This window comes from Notothenia rossii (assembly GCF_949606895.1).
Source record: "Notothenia rossii genome assembly, chromosome: 7".
NCBI classification, from domain to species: Eukaryota; Metazoa; Chordata; class Actinopteri; order Perciformes; family Nototheniidae; genus Notothenia; species Notothenia rossii.
The window spans coordinates 20,043,122-20,066,959 of NC_136905.1; the positions used below are offsets into that span (position 1 = coordinate 20,043,122).

Here is a 23,838-nt window from a genome sequence, read left to right on the forward strand (position 1 = left end):
GTGAAGAGCAAGTTATGGGTTTGAGGAAGTTACTGCATCTAGCTAGAAACAAGTCAGCCTAACCAAACAGTGACGTTTTTACAATTTGAGCTTTAGGGGGGCTGGCTCTTAGAGCGGTTTCAACCTGTCTTGCCTCGATAGGATATGTTATGTTTATAATTTCTAGGCTCCATATTCGTATTTACATCTAACTTAAATATTCAACTAATTGCACGTGCTACATGGAAAACTGCTCACCAGACAATTGCTCCTATAGGAGTGAAAGAAAATAGATATATTTAAGTGAGAAACCCTACAAAATGTGACCATACATTTTTATAAATAATATGAAACTTATATCCAAGCTTGTCTCAGGTTTGAAACTGCCCTTTTGATGGATATTTATATATATTCTTTTGTTTTTCCATGGGCACTGCAAAATACTTTTCAGTCGATGCATTTGCTGTGATGGACCACTAGTGTCTGGGTGTCCTGTGGGCAGGACTGTAATGAAACATTATTACTTTTATTTCCAAACGGAACAGTTGTAGACGGTAATGAATAATGAATAAGTCTGCTGCCTGCAGATAAAGAGAAGAGGAAAATGCAACAACAGTTTGGTAATGGCTATTGTCAAGACTCATTTGTGAGTGGGAGAACTACCTTTTAGGGATATGTCGCATATTTGCATTTTCGAAATTCTGAGTATTCTTAAATTGCCCACAAATGGAAGAAATGTGGTCTGAGACTGAGGCAGGTTAAAACGTATTTTTTTCAGGTTTGCAGCATTTAGTTATTGCTGTCTAAAATGCAAAGGGAACCTCAGATGGGGCTGCCTCTGGCTTGAATTAATAAAGAGCCAAATAGAGCTTTGTGAGAAACTCTGAGAAAACCACAGGGCCTAATAGCAAATGTTTGTGTGGTTAAGGCATTTACTGTCAAGTCAATCTCCTCCCATGACACAGAGAAATCCCTCAAGGACAGGAAGACGTTGTTTTTGCAGAACAAAAACAGTAAACCAGAAAATATGAATGTGGAGAAGCTAATAGTTCAAACTTTTCTAGTCTTTCATGGCAGTGTGTTGTGTTTTACCTGTCGGCTGTCCAGTTTGGACGAGGAGCTGCTGTTGCTGCGTGACACCGAGGATATCTTTTGTGACATGGCTGCTGAACTGCGATCCTCTGAGCCCATCTCGCTGCAGACTGGCCGCTGCAGTCTAAGGCTGGAGCACCCGGAACATTCCTCTACTGAAAGCAGATGGGCAGGAGAAGGGGTCAGGACGAGACAGGGTGGAGAGAAAGATGGCTTTAAGAGGCAAAACCTTTTAAAGCCTTTTAGCTGTCTCACTGAAAAATGCATTAGGTTATTCAGAGCGATTAGTTTTTCCATCTTCATGTAGAAGAATAGGGGAAGCTGTGCATAACAGTTTTCACATACGCAAACAAAATTGACAGAAAAGACTTAAATAAATGATTATTTATAAATTAGTTTGCAAAAAGATGAGAAAGCAGGGTTGAATCATTTCAGTGATGGATTGTCAGCATTTAGGGAATAAATTAATCGAAAACACACACAGAAAGTGTGTTCATACAGCAAAAGATGAAGTTCCTTCAGATGCTTGCATAAGGTAAACTAAGAAACTACTATCAGCAAAAATTACTTGACTTTTGGCATTTTTCACAAACTAAACAATGATTTGAATATTTGTAAAAATAGACAGTGATTTATTTATATTTAACTATAGACTGTATTATTTTATATCTGATGCAATGGCATGTAAGCAGCTGATTACAACAACTTAACACACCATTCAATACATCCATGATCATTTTTATAGTATTATTAGGTTTTGCAAAGAACCGTCAGATGAACGTAGTGAATACAACTACAGTATTTCTTTCTGAAATTAATTGGGCTAGAAGTGTAAAGTAGCATAATATTGAAAATGCTCAAGAAAAGAGGCGATTCAAAGTCGTACTTTAAAACAGTGCTCAATAAAAGCGATCATCAAATAAAGATATACACTAAATTAAAAAAAGCGTTTTCCTCTGACAGATTTCGACTTGTTTCAGTCATTCAGAGGCTGATCCTTATCACAGCTCAGGGACAGAGGACTACACAAGGGAAGCGTCAACATGTTAGGATGCAGTGATGTGAGATCATCAGTGAAATACAATATCATCACTTCCACCGAGTGTGAAAATAACTGAGCCTCTTTAGCAGAGTGCAACCCTCAGTATACTGTCACACTTCACACAGTCTAATTAACATGACCGCTCTACCACGTCAGCGCACAGACCCCCTTTCTGATAATGCACTGAGTGGCAGTTTGTCACAGAATGGAAAGCTGACAAACAACAGGCATGATGTGTAAATCATGTTGGGAACAAGCAGCAGGTCGTTAGTTTAACTTCACCGAGGATGCACAGAGGTACTGAGTTGTGAACCATTAGGTCAGAGATCATCGCTGCATTACAACACCAGCTGTCTGATTCTGTCTGAGAGACAACTTTGGCGTCAATTCTTTTCTTTTTATGTCAGTAGTGTCTAGTTATTCTCATAGTTTTGGTTAGGGCTTGATAAGAATACAGATTATTAAGTATTCAAAGCTATTCGTTGGAATTTAACATTGGATGTTTTAATGGCAAATGTATGGAAGTTGTAAAACGTGAACAATAAAACAGATGGACGTTAAGCGCAGGAAACCACTTGGCATATGCATTAAAAACATATTATTTTGCCAATATAAAAACAAATGAACAGAAACCTTCATCAAATGCTAAAAAGAGATGTACTTAAATCTACGTAAACATTTTGTTAAGATTTTGTGATCATAATACAATTCTCCTGCTAGCTTGCACTGAATAAGACACACCCTGTGTTGACATCTAGCAGCAGCAGCAAGGTTAATGACATTAGCTGCTCCGTATTCCCCAAGCTTTGTGCTGCTTAACAGCCACAGCCTATACACCACTGCCATGTCTGTGGACCACAGGCAGAGGTTTACACTGAGCTCTACACCCAGAATGCAGCCACAACAACAATAGACCAAAGTGGCCGGACGAAAATCTATATCTATGTATGTATCTTTGTCAAAGTCAAAGTCAACATTATTGTCAATCTTTCAGTTTGTGTGTACAGAAAGAGAGATCGAAATACCATTTCCCACAATCCCGAATACAAAAATAGAAATATATATAAAATATGTATACAAATATATATCCTATATATACACAATCAACACATTTATATATATATATATATATATATATATGCACACATTCAGATATGAATAAAAGCACAACAATCAATATACAAAATAACAGTCACTTCAACATCTTTGGGAAATGTACATTAGTGCAAGATTGTCAATAGCAGCGTAAAAAGTGTATCTATCTATATGCATCTTTTTTTTTCTTTTTTTTTTTAATGAGTTTATTTATTTATTTATTTTATAAACAAACAGCCAAACAGATAGCACAATAGAAGTTGGCAAACAAATTAGGATGACAACAATATGATTCGAGTTCGACAGCATAAAAAACAAAGACAAAAATAAATAAAAATGAAACAAATAAATACATTTAAAAAATGGACTGCGACAGGACAAAAATCAACAAAAAATAAAAATAAAAATCTAAATCTAAAGGATCTGAGTCTAAGTCCATTATTAATAACTTAATGCAACAGTAGAGATCAAGGAATGTGCATAAATGGAACAAAAAGACCAAATATATCAACAAAAAAAAAAAGATAGCACATAGTACTTGTTGGTCAGTCAGCTGCCCACTAATTACAATTTAACACCACAGGTCCACCACCCTGTTGTACAAAGACATCCGGCATGTCCAGCTCCCGCATATACTTGTAGTAGGGGTTCCACATCTTGTGGAATTTCCCCAGGGAGCCCCTCAGTATGCACCTTATTTTCTCGAGTTTGGCTGAATTTAGGACTTCTTTTAACCACAAGGTGTGTGAAGGGGATGTTGGAGACTTCCACATGAGCAATATCAGGCGTCTGGCTAGTAAGGTAACAAAGGCTATGAAGGCTGTCTCCAGAGAAGAGAGTGGCCATGTGGGTGGGGTTACACCAAACACTGCGGTCATGGCATTAGGAGCGATCGGTTTTCCAGTGATTTCTGACAGTGATCTAAAGATGTCAGTCCAATAAGAGTGTAAGACCGGACAAGACCAGAACATGTGTGCTTGACTCGCCGGTGCTTGCCTACATCTGTCACAAGTTGGATCCACCTCCTTATATATTTTAGAGAGCCTGAGTTTAGTAAAGTGTGTACGATGCACTACTTTCACTGAATCAGTCCATGTCTAGCACAAATAGAAGAGTTATGTACATTAGCGAGTGCTTTTTCCCAAAGTTCTTCAGAAATCTCCTCCCCAAGATCTGTTTCCCAAAGAGATTTAACGGAGTTCAGGGTAACCAAACGAAGAGAATAAATCTGAGCGTAAATACATGTCATCATTCCCTTCAGAGTAGGTAACGGCCTAAGGAGTGTGTCTAGCGGCGAATCAGTTGGTTGATTAGGAAACTGAGGAAATCTATTATTAACAAAACTGCGAATCTGTAGATACCTAAAGAAATGTTGCTTAGGTAGTGCAAATGTATCAGATAGCTGTTGGAAAGAGGCAAATGTGTTGTGAATATAAAGGTCTTTGAATGTTTTAACGCCTTGGTTAAACCAAAAAGTAAATGCGCCATCTACTAAGGATGGAGGAAAAACATGGTTTGCAGTTAAAGGGGCTAATGTAGAGTATGTTTGGAGATCAAAGAAACCTCTGAACTGATTCTATATGCATCTATGTTTGTATGTGTGTATGTATGTATGTATGTATGTATGTATGTATGTATGTATGTATGTATGTATGTATGTATGTATGTATGTATGTATGTATGTATGTATGTATGTATGTATCTATATATCTATGTATCTATGTATCTATGTATATACTGTATGTATGTATCTATGCATGTATCTATGTATGTATGTACTGTATGTATGTATGTTTGTATGTTTGTATGTTTGTATGTTTGTATCTATGTATGTATAATAATAATAATAATAATAATAATAATAATAATAATAATAATAATAATAATACAGGTTATTTATATAATGCTTTTCCTGGTGCTCAAAGTGCTCATGTGTATGTATGTATGTATATATGTATGTATCTATCGATCCAGCAACCCAACCAACCAACCAACCAACCAACCAACCAACCAACCAACCAACCAACCAACCAACCAACCAACCAACCACCCACCCATCTCAACCGATGCTTCCTCTCCATCTCCTATGATTTATTCATCCACTTTCCACGGATCAAACCAGCAACGTGCAGGCCAGTCACACCGTCACCCTTCAGGTTACCCTTTCATCTGATATAACAACACCACTTCTCAGCCTTCCATCAGGGCGACGGCACTATTAGACGCCACAGCTCCAGTAATTACCCTTTCTCCCTGAAGAGCACACACTCTTTGATGGCAATGAAGAAATGCAGTAAGTGGTTTGAATAAAACAGTATTAGGAGCATTGCTGCAGGGGTTGGGGTTAGCGTTAGTATGGATTCTTACTTAACTTGATAGTTTTTTAAGTTGTTAACAAATAGGAAACACAAGGAAACCAATATTAGATAATGAAAAATAACTTTACAGTCTTAAATGAAGACCGTTTAAGTCTTATATAGGAAATTGTGGCTCATGCTAATGATCAGACCACAGCTCGGTGAAAAGGGGGAAGCTCACAGGCTGTGTGTGCTGGGTGTGTTTGTTCAGTGGTCAACGAAACTGAGAGGATCACATGAACACAGACAGCTACTGAAGACCAAAAAAGAAAACACGAGCCACAGGAAAGTTCCAGTCATCTAGATATCCTCCTTTTCATCTATAAATGCATGAACTCAAACAGACTCATGTAATGAATGTGGAGTGCATATATGTTTCTGGGTTAAGAAAAAAATAATTTAAAGAGGCAAGCATTTTTGTCTTGTCAACGCCTTGTGACAATAAAACAAAAAAGCAATTAAGAAATATAGAGCTGACTAATGCTGCACGCCACTGTCAACTGTTGTATTCTTTTGTTATAAAATGGTTCTGACCTTAACAACAAATGTGATACAGGAATCCTACTAAATCTATATTTGCCTTGCAGGATTGACAAACCCACACACAGTGTGAACATATTTAATGTCATCCATAAAAAATGGTATTGTAAGTTACACCCCTTTTTCCATTTAGTACATTTGTATACCAGGTTTGAGTGGACAGCTGAATTCTCGTATGATATAGAGTTTCTACTCCAGAATCTCACAGACTATTACAAATCAAATGCCTGAACACATCTTAAGTACGATTGTCATGAACTATTCTGACATTTCACTAGGCCCATAATATCTTTAGACAGTATTTCTTTTTATCCCAAAACAAATGTAAAATGGAGGGATGACGATTAACTATTTATTTTCCGGAGAATTTCAAGAAATATTGGAGGACATGTCATCATTATATATCTCTTGAGACTCTTGACACTCCCTGCGTATTACAGTAAAAGCTGTAATTTCTCTGAGTGGAAGGCTCACTGAAGTGCAGTCTATGTGAAGTATAATATAAGCATTTATTTGAATAATTAAAGGCAAGTTCGCAGGTCAGGCTTTCACCCTCTTATCTCTTTGCCAAAAAATCAGATATACATGCAGTTGCTCTTTTCAAAGTGTCTCTTACACAAAAGGTTAAGTTAGTAATGTGGAGAGGTGACAGGCATCTCTTGAATGTTCCAGTAAAGTGTTGGCGGCTGAGCCCCGCAACTGCTCTAGAATAGGAAACCAGCGTGACACCCGCTAACAGATGTGAAACTACAGTATATAGGAGACTTAAACTCATACTGGCTGTCCTGCTTTCTCACTTAGCACTCTCTTCATCTTATTTGAGAAAATCCATCTGCAGTAAGGGGACTGCACACAAACAATTTCAACTCCTCTTGGGAAACAGTGTCAAAGTATCACAGTAAACATTTTTTAAGGCTCTGGGAATGACATTGCCAGTTAATGGAGTCTGAAATAACAACTTGAAATACAATTCGAAACAAACATCTATTTCAGGATGAATGATCACTGATGGGTCTTGGGAAACAGTTTGAATTTTCCAATACTTTGGTTATTGATGAAATAACTTTAAGACTAATGACATTCTTGCACTATTTCTATTTTATTTGTATTTACTTGCACATCTTACAACATTCTCTTGCACTATCTTATTTATTTTTCTGTTATTCCGTGCACAATTTGTATTGGTTTTATTTGTTTTATGTCCTATACATATTATGATGCATTGTTGGAATAGCCTGGGACTTACGTTTTTCATTGCCATATCTACACTATAGCTACTGTGCACATGACAATAAAGCCTTGAATCTGAATCTTGAATCTTGACATCTACTACAGCACCAAATTGTATTTTGTGTTTAGTGCTTTTTAACATATACAAGCTAACCCACTGAACTATATGCTTACAGTACGTTGTCTTTTTTGAAAAGCAAACAGTATAGAACAGAAAGGAAATGAGGGTAGGAAAATTGGGTAGGAAATGTAACTTGGGCTGCAACCCGTAATTATCGTTCTTTATCTATAATTTGTTGCAAAAACGTAAAAACTACTTTTCATCAAATCAATGTCCTTTTATGATTCAGTCTAATACTATAAAATGCTATTTCATCCAGGACAGATAAAAGGTAGTACTGAAAATGATCAAAATGGAGAAGATGAAACTGACTGCAAAATTACAAAAATTATTAAAATAAATTGTTGCCAATGTTGTTTCTGTTAATCAACACATTTTAGCTCTAATTGCAACAAAGGTCTCAGAGTTTACTCACCAGTTACGTAACCATCTAGGATGCTCAACAGCAGGCATTTAACACAATATATATTTTAATTTCAATACATAAAGAGTTAATTCATAATGTCCAGTTGGACAAAATGTCTACAAAAATCTGCAGGTGCAGAAGCTTTTAAACACACGTCACTAGCGGGGATTTCTGCCTTTAAAAGCTCATAGCTCTCCTTATCCTTAGTCAGCTGTAGATCTCAGTTGCAGTTAGAGATGGCTTAATGTCCTTTTAAGCTGCACTAACTACATTGACGATACTGAGAGCTCTCTACTACATTCTGAAATTCCTGCTGCAGATGTTTTTCTGTCCATCTACTGTCTCCAGAGTCTGCCAAAGAGCTGACAAGCCTAACAGGCTTTCAGGCATCATTAGGATTTGAGTCACCAAGATAAACATCTCATGGTTGAGACCCAGCGGTGCAGCTGTCTTAGGAAATAGAGTCATGTTTGTAAGTATGACAGGACACACTAATGCACAACAGTAATTCAAAGACATTGGGTTGAAACAGGCTCTTAAACAAACTTGCACTGCTCAGAAGTATCCATGGTATAACAGATTATTCACATTTATTAAGCCTATAACAACACATTTTTGGCTGACCCTTGAATACATGACGTTGAAGATAATGTTTTATATAAAATGTCATAGACAGTGAGAGTGAAATTATATTTGAATTCAAGGCCAAGAAAAGCAGATGTTTATGACGCTTATGTTTATAAAATGTTTTTGCATAAAACAAACACAGCTACAGGAAAGACTTTAACTAAAATAGATCGCCTTAGATTTCATTAGATTAAAGAAATGGCTTTTCAGCTCGAACTAAATCTGATTTGATATCCTGTGGTGTGTGATGGCTGGTTTGATAAAACCGAATTATCCTAATAGAAGAAAATCAATGTTGATTTAAAAATGCTCCCAAAGCAAAAAACGCTGCAAGCTTCTTCTTGGTCTTTCCACTCTCAATCAATCTGCATAAACCCAACAAAACAAATTGCCTCTGCATTCACCAAACACCTCGTATGGTGTTGTGGTAACCACCTTATCTCTACCGTCCACCGGCCATGCTCTGACAGGCCATTCCTCTCAATACAAAGCTCTTTAACAACAAAGCAAACTCTGGGAACTCTGGTCAGGAGATTAATTTACCGTTCCTCTAATGACGACATCCATCCCTGGATCAACCCAAATCAGAACACCTTGCTTAATTTGAATTTATTTCGTTTTTTCTGCAGGATACTCTTATCAGAGGCTTGTTGTCACCATGAGAGCACAAATTCTTCTTCTTATTTGCTTTGGAAGTAATTTACTGATAGCTGCTTCCCACCAAATGAGGCACACTGGGATCCAATTAGCTGTGTCTAAATGTTACCACTTTAATATGAGTAATGTTATTACATATCGGCATTACCCTGCTGGGATAATGCCACTTAGTTATAATTTCATTATGTGAAATGCAAAAAAACTATTTCTTGGAAAGGGAAAAGAAACCCTGATGGTTTTGCCTTTCTCATGGCAAAGGTCTAAGGGCAGAGGGGGTTGCTGTACATATTGTAAAGCCCCTTAGGGGAATTTATAATTTGTAAGGGAAAAAGCATGTTAATAAAATGCAGAAGATGCAATGTAATTTTAAAAGTGATAGTTTGACGGAGAAGTTTGTAATTACTCATATTGGTCTGTTACATGAAACTAAATCCAGAAAGTGATTAGCTTATTTTGAATGAAGTCATAGGAGGAAATAGCTATCTACAGCTGGGTTATTATTTGGATTAAACACTCAAGATATGCATTGTTAATTAGCAAGCATTAAAGAGGATGGTTGGTGCATTTTGATACCTTTGACCCGAGCCAGGCAAGTTGTTTCCCACAGTTTTGACTTGTTAGGCTAAGCTATGCTAAAAATCCTCTGGGTATATTAATGAAAGTGTTATTAAACTTATTTTTCTGTTTACAAGAAAGCCAGTAGCGAGTGTCAAACTCAAACATTAAATTGGATGATCAATTATTGTTAGAGCACCTGACAAATAATTAGTATGCAGAGTCGACTCCACTGAATGAACGAGTAAATGTCAATATAATTTACTCAAGAGCAAATGATTGAGCACCCCATCAGTGTTTCGTGCTTTTTAGATGCAAACCTCATGAAATCATGATTACATTATCAATAAAAGCAGCTGATTTGGGACTCAATATGGCAAATCTAAACTGAATGCATTGCTTTGTCTTTAAAGCTGATGTGTGTTTCAAATAAGGCCCTTTTAACAGGCTGCAATAGTATAAGAAAACACAATTAACTGCTTTGAGGAGAGATAACATGGTGAGTAAAATATGGGCATTTACACATGAAAAAGTCCTGAAAGCGAAAGTTTATTTTAGGCACAGTAATAAATGGCTGTCTCTAACCATTACTCCTGCCCTGTATCCTTCTCCGAAAACACATGAATAGTGTAACTGAATGGCAAATTAATTCTGCAGAGAGAACCATATAGTGTTTCATTCTTAAAACAAATATTAATTTAGCAATGACACAGGTCAACATGTGAATTTAAGCCCAGAGAAATAACACATACAAAAATGGCCTCATCCCAACATGACATTTGTATTCATTGGTACATATCTAAACCATGCAGGGCAATGTTTGCCAGACCACACCCTCTCTGAAGGAGACACACAGATGGCAACGCATGACTCTGCTCTGCTTAAAGCGTAGTGACAGGTTGCCAAGACCATTAAGGAGCCACTTCAAAATCAACGCTGAGACCGCTGAGCATTAAGCGTCCATATTCATTTTCCCATATCTGCAATCTTATATCTTTATTGAGGTGAAATGAAGTTTGAAGCCTTCTCTACCCATCACCTCAAGAGAAAGTGCTTGAAGATTTACAGTTGCAATAACTGTAGAGAGATGCAGATAAAGTCCCTCCTTGATATCTTCCTGCAGCATAAGACATCTTTTCATTCATGTCTTTGTATCACACAAACGCATCCTGTTAATCAACCACATCCTCAACGTGCTCCCTCCCCTCACATAGCCCCCGTCCTCCTTGTCTCTATCTCTATTTCTATCTCTTGTATGCCCCCAGTGTGGTAAAGGTCCTCTCCTTTGTTACATTCATAGTGTGGGGGAGCCTGTCAGCCTCACAACTCAGCACCAGCTCATTAGGACGCAGAGAATAGTCACAGCTTAGCTCGACACTCACGGACAAAAGAGTGGGGAAAAGCGTAAATGTGAAGTGCTCGTCTCGATGTGTCACATGTAGCAAGTTGCGAGACCACCACATCCAGCAGTTGCTTTCCCACAGCATAACATCTCCACATTTGGTCTGATATGAAGTCAGAGGTGTTGACCCAGAATAGAGGTTGATGACATTGAGGTGTTTGTATGCTGATCCTTGATCCTAAGAAAAAATATGCCTAACTTGAAAGAACATCTGCACTGCCCCAAGCAAGTCCTTCGAGTCAGGATATATTTAGACTTGGCATTGTCTTCAATAACTTTCCATTTATGGACAGAAAGAGATAAACTGTGCGACTGAGAAGAGTTACCACGTCTTGAGAGATTTACTTCGTGGTTCTCTGAACTGGAGAAGGGATGAGCCTACAGCAGGACTCTCTCTCTGCTAAGATAAACTGCCACAACCATATACAAAAATCTGTACTGAAAAGCTGTTTGGTTTTTGTATGTTTTAGGGTTTATTTGTATTTATGAAAATGACCCCTGCTGAAAAAACCAGCATAGACCAGCTTAAGATGGTTGCTGGTTTTAGCTGGTTTTAGCTGGTGTTAGGCTGGTTAGTCTATGCTGGTGAAGCTGGTATTTATGCCGGTCTACCAGCAGTCTTGCTGGCGAAACTGAAACAGACACAGACAGACAGAGAGGGTGGGACACGGGGGAACGACGAGATGGCAGTGGTTGAAACAAAGCGGTATAAAACATGGTTTTGACTGGCGCTAAAAAAGCAAAGCGTATTTTTATTTAATTGTTTTGTTAAGTAATACAAGACAGAATGATATGATGATCTCCGCGCTACAGTGCTCCGTGCATGCATGCAGTGACATGTAATATCCAAGGATTAGAGACTGTTGGATGCTGCTGTTTTGAGCATTGCAATAGCCTATGTTTATTTTCATTATGTTATTTATTTATGATTATACACCTATACCTATACAGTTTGTATAGGTGTTGCTATTTGCTTTTTTGTTTAGCGTGGTTCTACAATCAGAGAGTTACAAGGGTCTGTAAATGCAATGAAAACAATCGGCCACAGCAAATCATTTATATTAAAAATTAAATTTTTACTTTTGAATACTTCAGTACAAAGGATGTATTGAATCATTTAAGTGATATATGTGTACACATATAAATCATTAGTCAAAACAGGGCTACATTTGATTGAATTATAAAAGGTATATTTCGCAGATAAACCTAGTAACTCCGCCCCCTTTAAAAAAAAAACGGTTCTTTTGAACGGCTCTTTTGAACGGCTCTCGCAAAGGAACGGAGCCATAACATCCGGCTCCCTTCAAAGAGCCATAATTCCCATCACTAGAGAAGATCAGTTGAGCGTTTCTGTGACTCTGCCCAGCAGCTGCTCTTCTCAGAGGAACTGCTCTGACAGCTCTCTCTGGGAAACGCACTAAAAGTCCTTCTGGAGGCAGGGTCAGCTCTATAACAAATCGAATGGGGGGGCAGGGCCGGCTCTAGACAATTTGCCGCCCTAGGCCAGAGAATCGTACAGTAGAAAAGATAAAGATCAATAGAGTATCCAAGGAATAACCAATAGAATGGGAGATGGACGCCACATCCTTTAAGGGGGTATGCCCCCCCCGGGAAGAAAATGTTGAACATTTTAAAGTAAAATGCTTCAATCTGGTGCACTTTGAGCAGAATTACTAGATCTAGGGTGTACAACTCTAAAACACCCATATGAAAAAGATCGGTTTACATTTTAAGAATCAAATACGTATGTGAACATAACCAATAAATAACAAATAAATGTAACTTATTTTATTTTTGTTGTTCATTCATATCTTATTTTACCAGTTAACATTTGTTTATGCATATTTTTTCATCTCTCCAGTTTTAAACGATATTTGTGGTTTACTGTCTTATAGTAGGCCTACACATTGGAATGATTTCAAACCTGTTTATCCCAATAATTATAAAGGAGTGCCTTGGACATATGTGTTTACATAAATTGTGATCAAACCGTTTGAGCCCCACTGAGATAACTTAGACTAAAGTTAACTATCTAAACACTCAGAGTCCTTTAACTCACTGAGCCTCTCAGTCTGACAGGAGAGAGTGGGGGGCCAATCATTTACCACAATAATTTACCACACTGCCGTCAACAACCAACACACAAACACAAACGCAACTTCAATTTCAAAACATGCTGTAAAGTCTCTTGTTTTCACACACATTGCAGGGGTGTAGTGCTATTTTCTAGCGCACCTATGACTTGTGAATACATGCACGGTTGTGGCACGACCACCAAAACAGAAACATATGGACATTAAGAGATCTATGGATACATCTGTCAACACCCATATGAAACAGAACTGTAAACAGACTTACTTTTTCTTTATTTTACAAATCACTCCCCTTTTAAACTGTATTCTTGTTTTACTGTCCTATAGTATTTCATACCTATTTTTCATTTATTCTCTTATTTTTAATAACTACAATCAGAGGTGTTTTTATATGTACAAAAGTGGTGGGGCACAAAAAAACATAGATGGCTATACAGTATATATCTGCTTCTGCAGTGAAGTTCATGGCTGGTGAGGCACTGGCACTGACTCTTCAGGTTTACAAATATTATATTTTGACCTAAATCCAAATATAATGTATTCTGGGCTAATGCTAAAGGATACCCCAAAAATGTAATTTTATCATTTAAATATTGAATTGGTCTCTCTTAGTAAGATCCCATTTTCAATAAAATTGCGGTCTTACCTTGACTTGAAGATGAAGTCCATTTGCCTATCCTTCTGGACAAAAATCTCCATTAATTTTTTGTAAAAGTCCTCCTTATCTTCTTTTCAAAAGTGCAGTGCACTGCAGATTGGCAGAGCTGCAGATCGGGTAGATTGAATTAAATTATTTAATATTATTAATAGTATTATTATTATTATTTTTAATTATTTAATTAAATTGATTTAACTTCTGTTAGACAGCCATATGCCATACATTTTTGCATACATTCACAGTAAATATTTATTCAGTATGATAGCTGTCTAACAGATGTTAAATTCATTTCTCACTTATTCTGACAATGTACTTAACCCCAAATAAAATAACCCAATAAAAATAGTTGTTAAATAATAGTGAAGTCACGTTGTAATAACAATAACTCGTCTCTCTCTCGTTTTATTTTTCAGCTTTGCCAAAAGCCACTGTGTCAAGTGTCCTTCCTGGGTTGCCGTCCGGAGTTCTCCAATATGGCGGACCATCTCGCACATGCGCAGTACAGATTGGGCAGGGGTACGGATCGGGTAATGACAACGGCAACTGGGATCAACCAAGCCCCCAGGAAGTGCACCGGACTCTGTGCCCAACATTCGTTTACTGCAACTTCCGTACCAGTCTGTGACGTCAACCGGCCCAAAACAACTTTTCCCCATTGAGTCGACTAACATGGGGAAAGAGAAGTCTGTAAATCAGCGGATGTTTTTAAAAAAAACTAAATAAATGACCCAGTATGAACTATTTTATAGCCCTTATTATAATCTTTAGGCACATTCACACCGCAGTACTTTTCCCACAAAGGTTCATAAGAACTTAGTTCATGAGAACTCTTTAGTTCTCATGAACTAAGTACAGATCGCGTTCACACCGGAATAAGTTCCTGGGGAAGGATTAGGCAAATTAAGCAGCTGACGTCACTTCTTCTTCTTCTGCTTTGGGTTTACTGGCAGGCCGCAAACAACTTCACGGCGTATACTGCCGCCCAAAGTCCCCGGCCGGAAGTCCCCGGAGTTGGGGACTGGCTTCAGTAGGCCTTCCGAGTAAATCGCCAGAACGCCGACACCTCCTCATCTCCACGCTCCCATATTTTCTTTTGTGTTGCCATAAATTAGTCTCTCTGGGTTTGTGCGCTGGGCTAATGCTAATAATGCTAATGCGAGGATAATAAAATGACGGCTTCACAAAACTTTTTGGGAGTTTTACGGGGCGTGGTTTGCATTCCGCCCAGCCAATTAGACATAGGAACCTTTTTCTCCGACGAAAGTACCTGCTTTCTAGCAGGGACGGAAAAGGGGGTAAAAAAGGTTCTGATTAACTAATTTGAGTTCTGGCTCTTTTTGGTATGAACGCGACATTTCGGAACTATATCGGAACTAAAGTGGGAAAAGTACTGCGGTGTGAACGAGGCTATGAAGTCCTTAAAGTTGTAAAATGCACTAAAAGCCGAATCTGGATTTATTTTCTCTCTCCATTCATTCTAGTGAGCCGAGAGTGGGAGCTCGGGGGGCGGGGCTTAAGGGGCAACTCAACTGGGCATGCTCTAGCCAGGCATGACGGGTAATCTGTGACGTTTTGCTCTCTCAAAAGTTGGGCCATTTTGCCTTCATGTGCCAATGAGCATCTCTCATAGGAAAGAACGAGATCCCGCTTCCCACGCTGTATCCAGTTCTTATTATACATCCATGGGATCAACACCAAGTACAAATGAAATTTGCAAGTGGAGGCCCCCTCCCAATGTCCGGTCAGCCGAGGTCAGGAGAAGAAGAGATCGATTCTTGACTTGCTCTTCCTGTGGTCATCCGAGGTCTTCTCCTATTGGCCGGCGTCGTCGGGGGGCGGGTCCAATGCAATTCCTGCCTTTTTCTGTTGCTAAATTACATCATTCTGGTGTCTGTGGTTATTTAAACATTCCCAAATAAACGTGATTTCAGCGTCAATAAATGAGTGTTAAAACCAGTGTGTGTAGGGTACAACATCACATCATTTCACCTTCAATTCACGGTTTGAAAACGTAGCATTTCGCCACATGCTGATGCTAACCGGAAATGACGAAATTCACTAGCGGAAAACCGGAAGTAGTGTGAATATTCGGTTACAGTGTATTTAATTCAAAATACGCCATATCAACATTGATTTTAATTTCTAACAATGATTACAGTGAGAATTCCGAGTGGCTAAGCTAATTAGCGGCTAGGCTAATTAGCGTATCAGTATTATGTGCCGTAGCTCATTGTGTGAATAATTGTTGTTTATTCAACTCGTCACTCGGGCAGTTAATAAGAGTGTGCCATGTCTGTATTGTGTTAACAGTTTCACCAATTCATTAAACTTCAGTAAAGCAGACATCTGTGCGGGAGTTTCTTTGAAAGTGTTTAACTGGATGGATAGCTAGCTCGGTGATAGTGAGACCTTCACGGCAACACAGAGGATGAAGATTTCAGTGGATACATCCAACTTATACACCGAAGCGACTTATATATGTTTTTGACAAGAGCGACTCATACTCAGGTGCGACTTGTAGTCCGGAAAATACGGTAATGTTATCTTGGCAATTTCATAGTTATTCTGCAATTCTGTAATATGTGTATATATAGACTATGACCGTGACGTGCAACATGGATGTTTAAATTACATTGTGTGTTTGTTGTCCTCAGAATAAATGCAAGATGGCATAGGAGATGCTTCGCTGCCCTGTCCATTCTTCCACATGTTCTATTGATAACGAGTCACCTGCAGTTGTGACCCGTTAAAACATTGATGCTCTCTGGTTTTTTGATCGATTTTTTTTATTTGCTCATAATTAAAGTGCAGAAGAGTGCAGCTTTTGGTTTTGTTTTATTTTATAAAAGGTCGTTTTTATTTTTTGTAATGTTCCTCATGTAAACAGTATATATATGTATATATATATACATTATATACAGTATATATATATGACTTTTTTCAAAACGTTTCAAAAGTTTAAAATGTAAACTTGAGTGGCTGTAGATCCGTCATTGTCATCAACAGTTTTTGTTTGTTAAACTGCTTAACTAATGATAAGATAATGGTGAAGAAATTATTAGTTAATGGGTAACTATACTGTTTTTGATGCATTATTTTACTTGAGGGGACACAAACTGCTTAAATAACGGTAAGGTAATCATTAGGGAATTGGTAACTACTATTTTTGAAGCATTACATAACTTGAGGGGACACAAAATGATAAGTAGGGTAATCATTAGGTAATGGGTAACTACTCTATTTTATGCGTTACTTGAGTTTACGGTACCCAAACTGCCTAAGTAATGTTAAAGCAAGTAATGATGACTTAAGCAGTAACACGTGAGTCAGATCCCCCTCCACCAGTCGATCCAGTGTGGGACCCAAGCCAGTCAAAGATGGCAGGTTTAAAAATGCCCTGCTGCAGCGGACCATTGCTTCAGTCAAAGTCACCCAGGAATTCCTCATTAAATAAGTATTAAAGGTCCCATGTCATGCTTTGCCGGTTATTACCCGTCCCCTTGTGTGTTATGAAGGTTTTTATGCATATAAACGGTCTGCAAAGTCACAAACCCTCAAAGTACACCCTGTAGCGAGAACAACTCTAACACAGAAAATACCTGTCTATGCTGCCCCAGAACGCCTCGTTGGAGATTTCTCTTTTTCTTCCTGGTAACTAAGTGACGTAACAACGACCCAAATGGACCCATTGGTCCAAATGGACCAATCCGTGGAGCTCCTCACACACACACACACACACACACACACACACACACACACACACACACACACACACACACACACACACACACACACACACTCTCTCTTTTAGCCGCGAAAATGTGACGCGCTGGGGGGGGGGGGGGGGGGGGGGGGGGGGGTTGATAGTGTTGCCTCGCGTAACGACTGCGCCGCGGTTTTGGTCCGACCTCCTCCAGCGTCATAACCCACCGGGCGCGTTAGTGGAGGCTAGTGGGGCCTCGCAGATGGGGCTGCTGCAGCCCCCTCAAATTGCACAATGTAAATCTATTCTAGTAGACCTCAACAATGGAATTATGATCAGTAGAAATGGCCATGTCATGGGACCTTTAACGAATGATTCATTAACACAGTACCAGCGTCTGTTTAGCAGTAACAAACCATCAGATCAAAGTAACTCATAACTAACCATTAATTAATTATTCATTAATAGAGTACCCCCTAGTCTGTTTACCAGTAACTAACCATCAGTTCTTCAATCGCAGTCACTCAGGAACTCCTCATTAACTATCTACTCGTTCCTTATTCACTACTCAGTAACATGTTGTGTACTTTATTGTAAAGTGTTACCAGTTAACTTAACGTTATCTTACAAGTTGAGAGGGTTACGTTTTGTTTAAAATCGTCAATGTAATGCACGTTAGAGGTTTTGTGTTGAACATGAAGTTAGCTAACTGTAGCTCACTCTACCGAAGGTTAGCATGTTAAGCTGTACTTTCTGTGGCAGCTCACTTAATACAAAGAGGGGGCTTCATTGTAAACTTTTCTCTCAAATGTGTGTTAATCTACTTGAAATTGTAGGGACAGTTTTTTTTCTAGTCAATGGTAATGACCATTGTTGAGGAGATGCAAAACATACTGCAAATGAGTTGGGTCCGACATACTTTGAATAATGTTACTTTGCTGCTAAAAAATGAAACATTATCAGATGGGGACATCACCAAAGTGTGTGAGTCCGTCAGGGGATTTGATCTGTTCTCTGCATGTCGTACAGGCCCTATGTACACACTGCTCTGGTATTAATTAAAAATATAATTGTAAAATGTAAGTCTCCCGCTCTTGTCATCGTTCAGGCTTTGCATTTGAACTCCTACGACTGGTTGCGGACTTGAAGGGAATGACTTCCTGGCCTTCCTAACATCCAGGAAAAAGGTGAGATTCTAATCCATTTCAATGCCAAAAGCAAGTTATTGTTTGTCCTCCTGTGTTGTCTTATTTTCTTATCTTTCTTTCAGGTGTAACATCTACCAATGGTTGTACATGACATAGACCTCCTCCACCTATTTGCTGTCCTAATAGTCAAGCCTTCTGATCAGAGCCTTTCCTAAATAGTGGTAAGTTGTTTTACAGTTCAGTGTACATTAATTTAGCAACTTAATGCTTAACTGCTGTTGAATAAACCCTATATTGCTAGTGATTTTATTAAAACTATGATTTGCAATATTTTTGATTCCAATTACAATAATATTTTTGTTATAATTGTAAAACACATCTTAACATCCATCAGCAATCAATCATCCAACACAAAATAGAAGAAATCTGGACCTATTCTATTTCTTTTTATACGACAGCATCTATTGGGACTGCTCATTGATCTCATCAATTCTGATTGAGTCTACCTTTTTTAGTCGGCCTCTTAGAATGTTTATAATTTCTTTGTCTCTTAACATTCCTATAATAATGTAATTTGTTTTTGTATTGTTGATATTGTTTTGTTCTTTATTTTTGTTGTGAGAATCACTTTGCAATTGTGTAAGTGCTATATAAATAGTTATACTAATACTATTGTTGCTACCATCATTACTATTATTAATAATGTTTTCTTTGTTTTCTTTATTCATCACTGCAGAAAGGATCATGCCAGCCCACATCAAACACGATCAAGAACTTGTGAATCTTCAGGCAGAAAAGATGAAAACACCTGTTCAAAGTTCCAGTTTCCTGTACATGGAACCATGCCTATCTGGGACTCTTTTCCACATGTCTTCAGTCAGTCCTGGACCCTATGACTCTGTTCCACATGTCTTCAGTCAGTCCTGGACCCTATGACTCTGTTCCACATGTTTTCAGTCAGTTCTGGACCCTATGACTCGGACACTAGTTCTACCAAGGCTCATTAGAGGTAAGCAGTGTTAGGAGAGGAGTGGAGTTATCTTTGTATTTAGGCTGCAAGTCGACACAGGTGACCAAATGCTGATGCTAATAATGATCCGATTCATTTGATATTAATAATAATAATACATTTTATTTCTATAGCGCTTTTCTTGAACCCAAAGACGCTTTACATTTGGGAGGGAGGGTAGACAAACAAAACAAAAACCACATAGAAACATATTGATTGTCTGCATTGATTGTCTGCAAATACCGAATCCTGATCCGATTCTTCTATTTTCCAGATAATACAGCTGCACCGTGTACACTACATTTGTTTTTGCCATTGTAATTCACCATAGGCAATTGTTGACTGTAACGTCTATGCCAACCAACTGTAATTTGGAGAAATGCAGGCCAGATTGGGAAAGGCTGGACGTTACACAACGGGAAACATTATGGACATGAACAAGGAAAAACAAAAAACACTTTCTTTGTTGCCTTTTTCTTATCATACATAGTGTTACTGTTTTTGTTACCATTTAAATATTTAATTATATTCATTACTTTTATTTTAAATCAAATGCACCTGTTTTAGATAATATATTTATTTTGATGCATAGGTTGATTTGCAGGTTGGTTGTTATTTGTATAATTATTGTATTGTTACTGTGTATTTTATTATATTAACTAGCTATTTATTGCTATTTATTTAATTAAAAATACTGTTATGAACACTATACAATGTCTTTCTTTTGGTAGATACCAGAATACATGACACAATGAATCTTTGTAATATATTTATGTTCTCTAGTTTAAATAATCGTTTGAACCAGCTAAACCAGCCATCCTGGCCAGCTAAAGTGTCCAAAACCCCTCTAAACCAGCCAACCATTCCATCTACTGGCTGGTCAGGCTGGTCAATGTAGCTGGTCTAAGCTGGTTGTTTCAGCAGGGACATTTAATTATGGCAGCTGTCAATGTATAGGCTACCAACAAGACCAACAGTCAGGCTAGCAGCTCTAAGACTGTAATCAGGCACGGCGATGCTTTGAGCTAAATGTTGCTTTAATGAGAACGCTAACATGCTCACAATCACAATATTAACATGCTGATATGAGGCAGGTTGTAGGCTATTTGCTATATTCACCAACCTAGTTCAGCCTGTTGGCATGCCAACATTCACTAATAGGCAAAACAACAAATAAGTGTTGAGGTAGAAGTTACGTTTTTGGCCATCCAGCCAATAGTTGGGAAATTGTGAAATGAAATCCACTTGATAATAAATTGGATTGACAGACTGACATTGCCAAACCAAGAGCAGGCCTCTAGCATGCCAACAATGCTCGAAGACTCCCAGAAAAGCTTCAGTGAATCGCATATATCACTCACTGCATGATTGACTGGTTGGATGATCCAATAGGAAAAAATACCACAACATTTTTTCTTAACGGGAACAATATGGGTGTTACAAAGTTGACTAAATCATCCAAAATTCAATGAAAGTGGTAATCAGCAATTGTATATGTTCAAATGTCTACTGTGAAGGATATCATAAAGGCTTAATGCAATCGAATGTAAAACAAAAAAGTTATGATTGATGAAAGTAGTAAATCGGTCAGATTTGACCCGAAGGCAACAGGAGGGTTAATAAGTGAAAGTTACAAAAAGTCCTGCAGACATGATCTATATTCTTAGTTTTTATTTTAACTTAAACCACATATCAACTGTTTACATGTGAACCAATTTGAATTATTTATGGTGGCTTGCTGACCACGCAATGGGAGACAACACCTGCCACATGCAGGATGCACAAGATGCTAACAACAACAGCTGTTCTCCCAGTCCTGTTTACCCACTACAGTACCTGCATTATTCACTTGTTCAGCAGCTGTTCTAAAAAGTATAATTTTTTCTTTTTAGAAAAACTTCCATGGAGCAGGTTACTGTATTTTTGTCACTAAATTATAGCTTGTGCACATTTATTCAAAGATATACCAGGGGAAAGCTGAAATAACCGTGGAGGTGACCTTACAGTATGCAATGCCCCAGTGCTGATTCAAATATATGTTTTGCACAGACACAGAGATGTTTCATTTCCTCGTGCTGCATTCCACAAATTCTATTGATTCCCCTCCCTCGCTGTCTCCATGTGCTTGACTGCAATTAGTGATTGGGGTGTGTTATGAAAGAAAAACCTCAGGAGCGGCAAGAGAAACATATTAGTCAACAAACAATCTTCGTAGCAGAATGAAAACAGATGTTAGAGTTGAGACTTTTGCACATGTTTTGATTTTGCCCTTCACCAATCAGAGGCCGGATGTGGGTACATTTACTTAGTGTGATGTTAAACATTTTACAGAATCTCTCAATGGCCCCTATTGAGCCTCACACACCAAAACACACAAACACACACATACAGCCCTTGAAAAGCCTCCTCTGTTGCACTGTTGACACAACACCCGCATGAGCTGAGATAACCCTGTGTAAGTCCTGCAATTATAGCCACTAAGGGAGCCACAGCACCAAACAGAACAGCTTTGACTCCACCACTTTTAGGGGCACTTGACTGAAAAGTGTTGGCACAGAGGAAAATCACTATTATTATGATGGATTTACACAGAGTTGTAATTATCTTGGAGAGCACTGATAACTGGCATACATATTTTCTGTCTGCCATTTTGCCATATTACTGTTTTGCTCCAAACACTCTGTGTTGAGTAGCCTATGAGATGCTGAGCCCTGATCAAATCTGAAAATGGATCCTAACTGCTCTCACAGTCACACACACCTACATCCACTCAGCAGGAGATCATCCACTCAGCCACATTAGTATACTTTTGGCTTGTGACTGCACTTACAGCATGCTATTGATTTATATGGAAACAGTAGAATTATCCTCCACAACTTGTTTTTACTTTCTTAGAAAAGAGGAAGGGAGCTCAGAGTTACCATGGAGACTAACATTATTTATTGGTGTTTATTGTATGAATCACATGTTATGATTCGTCTGTTTATTTCTCCAACAGGAGACTTTTACCCAATGTTTTAAGTTGTAGTAACTGTAGTTTATATTTGAAGCTTTACAAGGGAGCACTGGGACATTTTACTACTCTCTCTTTAGCGGATGCGAAAGGTTCAAATTAGACATGCCTCCTCAGAGAGAAAGAAAAGAGGCACTGACAAACTTTGAAAACACTTGACTAATTAATCTGGCACGAAAACGATATAGCCTGAGAGACAACTGATTCACTTAGGGAAAAACGCACTCACCTTGACAGAGACGTGAATTCCAAGTGATGAGGACAGGGATGTCTGGAAGAATCTGGTTTAACCCCAAATAAGAGAGCACAGCCGATAAAGAGATACTCAAACAATGTCTCAAGCAGACAGCTGACATGCACACACATGCATCGTCCTCCTCCTGCCCTGCTCTGAAAGCATCAGTTTCTGCACCGCTGTATAGGGAGGGCGTGACTGAACGAGGGCAACTCCAATTAAAATGCAGGACAAAGCCAGGCGTCACCTCGGAGGGGCGGGGCTTGTGTCATTGACAGCATCTTTTTCCCTGACGTATAGCGGAGGACCCCAAAAGCAAGGACACAGTGCGGTCAGACTCATCACTTTGCAAGTCATGAGTGGTCTGATTATTGTGTTTTTGCTCATGTATCTTTGTCTTCAATTACTTTGTCCACTTCTAGAGGACGAGTGGAATTAATTACTTTTTATGTTCCTACTAACTGACTAAAATAGTTAAAGTGACTACAAAATAACCGTTATCTGACCAACGGAATGAGAACAGAATGTTCAATGACAGAACTTCGGTCTGAGATTGGTGATATACTGCCACCTGCTGCACATGTGGTTGAATCACAGCTTTTCAGTCGTGCTGAAAACAAATAGAGCATCTTTTGCAAACAAATTCTGAGATGTACAAGTTGTGCACATGCTAGTGAGTGACTAAGCAGTTTTGAAAATGTTTGAAACACGAACAAAAATGTTTAAATCCCCAAAATAAGTATGTGTACGTTTTAATATGTGAATGCATGCTTTGTCGCATTTGCACACAAGCAAAACAATTTACAAAACAAAACAATTATAACAACACCAATCTTATATTGGTTAGCAGTCACACACAATGATCTATAATGTTCA

General features: G+C 38.4%; 1 protein-coding gene across 4 annotated transcripts in view; it reads right to left on the bottom strand.

Annotated features, from left to right (window-relative positions):
* Positions 1-23,100, bottom strand: part of osbpl3b (oxysterol binding protein-like 3b) — a 38,987-nt gene extending 15,887 nt beyond the window's left edge. For 3 of the 4 annotated variants that reach the window (XM_079640524.1, XM_079640523.1, XM_079640522.1), the window contains exons 1-2: positions 22,957-23,100; positions 1,072-1,226 (exon numbers count right to left, since the gene is read on the bottom strand). In XM_079640524.1, the coding sequence (XP_079496650.1) occupies positions 1,072-1,226; positions 22,957-23,083 (282 nt within the window). In that variant the 5' untranslated portion in view covers positions 23,084-23,100. Of the gene's footprint in view, positions 1-1,071; positions 1,227-22,956 lie in introns of those variants that run through there. The other variant, XM_079640525.1, reaches the window with a different exon arrangement.
* Positions 23,101-23,838: the final 738 nt, after the last annotated feature.